The sequence below is a fragment of the Anas platyrhynchos genome, chromosome 4 (assembly GCF_047663525.1).
Source record: "Anas platyrhynchos isolate ZD024472 breed Pekin duck chromosome 4, IASCAAS_PekinDuck_T2T, whole genome shotgun sequence".
Taxonomy (NCBI): Eukaryota; Metazoa; Chordata; class Aves; order Anseriformes; family Anatidae; genus Anas; species Anas platyrhynchos.
Genome location: NC_092590.1, coordinates 22,613,934 through 22,619,933, shown reverse-complemented (window position 1 = coordinate 22,619,933; position 6,000 = coordinate 22,613,934). Strand labels below are relative to the sequence as shown.

The 6,000-nt window shown below is 38.1% G+C and overlaps 1 protein-coding gene across 6 annotated transcripts in view; it reads right to left on the bottom strand.

The window, feature by feature from the left end:
• Window positions 1–2,489: 2,489 nt before the first annotated feature.
• FAT1 (FAT atypical cadherin 1) overlaps window positions 2,490–6,000 on the bottom strand; it is a 108,767-nt gene continuing 105,256 nt past the window's right edge. For 4 of the 6 annotated variants that reach the window (XR_011808966.1, XM_072037171.1, XM_038178993.2 and 1 more), the window contains 2 exons: window positions 4,917–4,952; window positions 2,490–3,951 (listed from right to left, as the gene is read on the bottom strand). Coding sequence is in view for 5 of the 6 variants with exons in the window: in XM_072037171.1 (XP_071893272.1) it covers window positions 3,326–3,951; window positions 4,917–4,952 (662 nt within the window). In the remaining variant the exon portion in view is untranslated. The remainder of the gene's footprint in view (window positions 3,952–4,916; window positions 4,953–6,000) is intronic. The other 2 variants (XM_072037169.1, XM_038178996.2) reach the window with 1 other exon arrangement.

Below are 6,000 nucleotides of genomic sequence, written 5' to 3'. Positions count from 1 at the left end.
GGTTTTTGTTTGCTTCTTTTGTTTTATGGTACTGACTGCCTTGAAGAAATGCTACCTGATGTAAAGCTTAGTGCCCCAAATATAGTAGTTTAAATTCCCAAACCCTACTGTAAGCCTTCTCCAGAAGCTGGAAGGACTCAGATTATTGAACACAGACATCAGAACTATTTAAAGGCATCCAAGTCAATGGAGAGCCTTAGAAAATATATGGGAAGATTTCCCCTTCCCTGTAAATCAGCTTATGGAAAGGGACTATTCTGCATTTGGCAACAAGTTCCCTTCCCAACAAGAGAACTAAGCTAGGATGCCTTTTAAAATACGCAGTTAGCAGCAACTGAAAGAGAAATCCAGCATCCTTCCTTGCCTTCCACTTATTTACTGCAGCAACTTGTACCATCTTGATGGGAGTTGACTGAAAGATGAGGGAACCTTTCTTAGGTCTGGTGGTCTGGCTAACGGTGCTGAGCTAGCCACCACAGAAGCAGACCAATGGCCATAAGTGCACTTTGGGGAAGGAAACAAGGAGGGACTGCTGAATCCACTACGTATGTGGTGGTACCATCCTGTAACACCACTGATGCTAACTTGTGGAATTGTTTTACTGTAGCTTAGACTCCTCATTATAAGGAGTTCAGTAATATTTATTGCATGTTGTTGTATATGTGGGAAAACACTTTTAATTGTACTAGCTGGACTTGAATTGGGTAATAATAGCTCCTGGTACTTCTACAATGGAAGCATTTGTTTAATGCGGATTTTGTCACCAGCTGCTAAGCTGTTGTGGAGTTGGAACTACCTGTTATTTCTTTAAGTGGCTGCTATGATGCGGCCTTGTCTCCTGCAGTGAAGTATAAACTTGTGTGTTGCATATTGCCTAACATAGGTCTTGTGGAGAGAAAAAAGGGAATCCTAGTTGTTCACATAAGGTTTTTATTGTAAGGAAAATTGGAGTTGTCTTTGCAAAGTAAAGAGTTTCCTCTGTTCACAGTACTGATAAAGCATGCTCAAGTTTGAGGCTTGTCCTTCTCATCTCTCAGTTTTAAAAGTCTCTTTTCCTAACCTTTCTTCTGTAAACTAGGAACTTTAGGAAAATGTATTTGTAGGACAGGTTTTCATCTTGCCTGGAAGTTATACTAAGCAGGAAATGATGCGAGTCTATGTATTGCCTTCCTCTTACTGATTTTACAGGTCCCATTTCTACTGAGAACCAGATACTAAGAAATGTTGAGCAGAACTCCCACAAAACTTAACCTTTATAGCTCCAGAAGTTATGCAGTGATCTAAACTAATATAGAGCATTTTACCTTTTATTCAGCTCTTTCTAAGCTTCTAAACAAGAAAATGTTTTAACCAACAGTGGGCCTGCTGTACAAAAAGCTCTTTGTTATCAGGGTGTATGCTATAGCATAAAGTCAGTATGTTGTTTTAAGCTCCCTTTTTACATATGTAAAGAGCTTCTTACCTGCATATGGGTGAGTTAACACTAAGGAATGGCTGTGCAGTGCTTGGGTCTGTCCTGTAATCCACTTGTTTCCATTATGCAGCTTGCCAGGCTGACTTGTTTTATGTAGAAATACAAATCCTGTACCCTGTTCTTCCAGGTGGTGGAAGGCTTAAGCTTAGCTCTCTCATGCCTGAGAGAATCTGATATTGAACCTTTCCAGGCTGCAGAATTTTCTGAGATAGTAAGAAGAAATAGAGCTGAAAAGATTGCCAGCTATGATAAAAAAAAAAAAATAACCAATGTGCTATGGAGTCTGCCCTGAAATTAGTATCCCTCATGCATGTGGTAGAAGGAAGTTTTCTTACTCCTTTAGCTCATCATCAGGACAAATTTACACTGGAGAAATTTGTTAGAGGCTTTTGTTCTTCTCTGGAAAAAATATCAGGGCGATATACAGGCAAACTGTATATTGTCTTGATTTAAAAGTAAATGTTCAGTGTTAACATAAGGCATGAAACTGCAAATGAAATAATAAACTGCTTAACTGCCCCCCACTATGTTTATTGCAAACTCAAAAATTAGCACAAGTTCCAGCATGGAAGTGCACAATCAAAAGACAAATAGTAATGAAAATCACTAAGGTAATTTGGAAAGGAGGAAGCTATTTTAAAGCTTGGGTTCTTCTCTTTAGCTACGTATTTGGGACTTCAGAAAAAATACTCAGTAATTTACATAACAGCTGATATTATATGTTTAAAGAAAAATGCAAACTACCGAGAAGGCTACCAAGTTTGATACCCATCAATCTTTATTCATACTGGCCCAATTACTTTTTAAAACACCGTTAAGTAGACACACGCTGCCATCTAGTGAGCATCTCTGACATAACTGCAGTTTGGTTTCTGAGGAGAGAAAAAGGTTGGAGCAATTGCTTGGAGCAATTAACTTAATACAGTACAAAACATACACAGACTTTAAAAATGCTGCACTGAATGCTTTGTCAATTGTATATTATATAATAGAGATACACAGAGCAAAGCTAAAGTATTTTATTAATAATTTATTGTAAGAAAGACCAGCTAATGGTAATTTCCAGTAAAAACCTTTACAAGACCATTGGATCACAAATATACAGACACTATAAAAACTGTGTCATGGTGGTTTTGGTTCTAAACTGGTATGTAGAGGGTCCTCAACACACTTTCCAAGAAGGGAAAAAATGTTTACAGTTCTAAAATACAGCAACCCATTTAAGACATTTCCATGTAGCTGACCCAGAAAAATATCAGACCTAACCTATGTACAATTGGAATTGTGTGAATATGCTGAGATTTTATAATGAAATGTCAAACCTTAGTTTTTTGGGGGGAAATACATACGGTGATACCCCGATTATAATAAGTCAGGGTGCTAGTTTTTAATGGCACACAAACACCACTACTTTCAGTGGAAAACAAATTCACAAAATATCTACAAAATCTAGTTAAAACTATTAAAATCAAAACTGTACATAACATTTACAAAAAGTAGGAGAAAATTAATTTTTATTAGAACTATATAAATATGCATCATGCTAACATGGAGAAGTGGTATGTGATTTTTTTTTTAACATAGACAATGCAAGTACAAAAAGCACATTCAGAAATGGCACAGTCAATGGAAACCTTGGAACAATCCAATTATAGTAGGTCAGGAAATGGAAACAGGCTGATTTAGTGAAATGAACTGCATGATCCAATGTTACCATGCCAGTTTAGCTCACTGAAATAGAAGCATTCACTGTGGCTGGGAAAAAGGAGGGGGGAAGGAAAATAAAAGATTGTGGAGGTTGATCTAGCATTGATAGTTTAATAGTCCAGGCACTTTTGTTGAGTGTGAGTGTCAAACTTCTGTATGTTGCTGGGAATCAAGTGGAGGAATTTTCACATCTTCGAAATGACCGTCATCTCCACTCTCATAGTCACTCATCATGACTTCAGATTCCATTTCACAGCATGCTGACACATCAGAGCATGAAGCTGTGGAAGCATACACAGACATGGACATGTTGTCTACAGTGGGTGCTTCAAAGTCTCTATTGTACCCTAGCGTGTAAGGAGCATAAGGTTCTCTGTAACTGCCATTGACACCACTGGTTGTGGTCTGAGGTTCTGACATGTCTGCAGGGTAATGATGGGGAAGGTACTGGTTAAGGTTAAACCTCTGCCTGCTTCTTGTAGAAGAACCCAAGCTACCTACGGCTGGCATGTCTCTGGGTGGCTGTATTGACTCAAACTGGTCGCTGTATTCTGGTGGTAATGGTGGAAGCTCATCAGGTGCAGGGAAGTCATCAGGTGGAGGTGGAAAATCACTTTCTATGTCATAACCGCCAGGGTAATAGTCTGTATCGATGGCATTTGGATCCGTATAGAGGGGAGCTGACTCCTCGACCACTTCATAATTCGGATACTCCTGGATACCTGGCAGCTGAACACTTGGCATCCAGTCTGATGTATCCCAGTGATAACCTGAAAAGTGAACATTTTTTTAAAAAAGCGGTATTAGTATCTTCCAGTCAGTCTGAACTGAGAAGTCAAAACGTGTATTAAGACAATGCAATCACTGTGATTAGGATACTGCTTGTTAATTGGAGAACAGTTTGCCCAGTTCCACAGAAGACATTCAACACAACACAACTTTACATTTTGCCATGCATTAGGTATTGCATCATTCACATTTAAACTGGTAAATTTTTTCAGACATCTCACCTAACACAGGAAGAGCTGTAGGTCACCTATGGAATATGCTGTCACAATACATAATGGTATAGAACAAATTGTTCACTGGAGAGCAAATAACCAACAGCCTCCTTGAGACTCTTAGTCAACTGTTGAGTAATTACAGCTAGGTTGCTAACAGTTGCCTGTTTTTCTTATTAATATACCTAGCATGCATAAGTCTTGCTTTTCCAACATGAAAGAAATAATTGCTAACTGGTAAAGTATCTAGACCATTTTAAATGACTTTACCACTTGGCTGAATTTTAATTTTAATTTCACAAAATGCTGTTAGCTCCACAGTAACTCAAAAAACGGTTTCTCTCAGTGCTTCCACCCCTCTGATAAAATCCCTTTATCTTGGACTATTAGTGAAGACATTCCGCATTCGAATACAAGAACAAAATAGCAAAATCAAGCTTAATCATGCATGAATGACAACTTGATCCTCTTTTTGCATCCTTCCCTTGAATAAGTTTTTATTGTTCTGCTGGAAACTAGATGTAAACCTAATCTCATTAAAAATATACATGTATATATTTTTAATCTAAACATCCCAAAGGAAAATAATACAGAATTGGAATAAAGTGCAAATCTAGTAAAGAATAATCACTGCAGACAAATGCACAGCAAGCAGCTGGTGGTGAGTCTGTGTTAAAGCCAAGTATTAACAAAAATACTTTGGTGAATATCAATGAACTGCATGCAGAAGTCACCTCTTGAATTGCTGAGGTCAGGAACAGCAAAAGATTCTTTAGTTGGCAGAATGAGAAGAAAAAGGAGAAAACATCTGTCGTTAGGAATAAAATACTAAAACCACTGTAAAGACAAACGTATTGACTGTCCTATGATGCTGCTTTTGTCTGTTTTTAATGTACTGTAGACAAATATGCCTATCTATTTAGCAGTACTAAACTTGGCATTTTTCTCCAAGGCTCCTCTGTTAGATTTGTAGAATGGCTACCGAGTCAAAGTAAAGCCTACCTGGGACATTGTTTTGTAGTGGAATAATCTGGAATCCATAGTTTGCTGAAATCCTCATTTCATTCCAATAACTTAAGACTTCTCTTAAAATTGGGTAATGAGATTTGATCAGATTTTATTCTTTTCCCATTTCCCATTGGTTTTCAATACTAAAAGGTATAAATCTTAATAGATGTAGCACTGTGTCTTAACCCAAAGAAAGGAACTTATCTTATTTTCTAGCTTCCCAAGGCTGTGCACAGGGAGACCTGCCTGCTGCTGTACAGCAATCCCAACAATTTATGTTTAGCACAGAAATGTTCTGTACTGTCTGACATCTTAAACCTGTACATTTTCAGGAATTTATATTCCTGGTACAGGTCTGAAAAGAGGGATGACTGCCTATCCTAATCCCCGAATCTTCTAAGAATTGATCCTTTTATCTATTTTCAGAATGGTCTAAGATCTCTGGACTCATCACCAGGATAATGTTAGTCTAAGTAGACCAATTGGTCTACTTAGAAGACAGCATTCTTTGGTTTTCTAGCAAAATGGTGCAAAGCTGAAGTCAACTTACAGACTGTAGCCTTATAGTTTAGAGCACTTTTAACCAAGAGAGGAGGAGATTTGGGTCCTGTACTCTGCTTCTGAGACCATTTAGCACAAAATACAGAAATAAGATAGAACCCTATGTACTCATATTTCTAGGTGATACATTGTGGACTGGCACTGTATTTCCTCTTGTACTCTGCACCATTGATGTGCAGAGAGCTATAACCTTCCCTGAGGTGCACTGCAGGGAATGCAGGCCTACAAGTGTCCTATGATTGTGTCTAG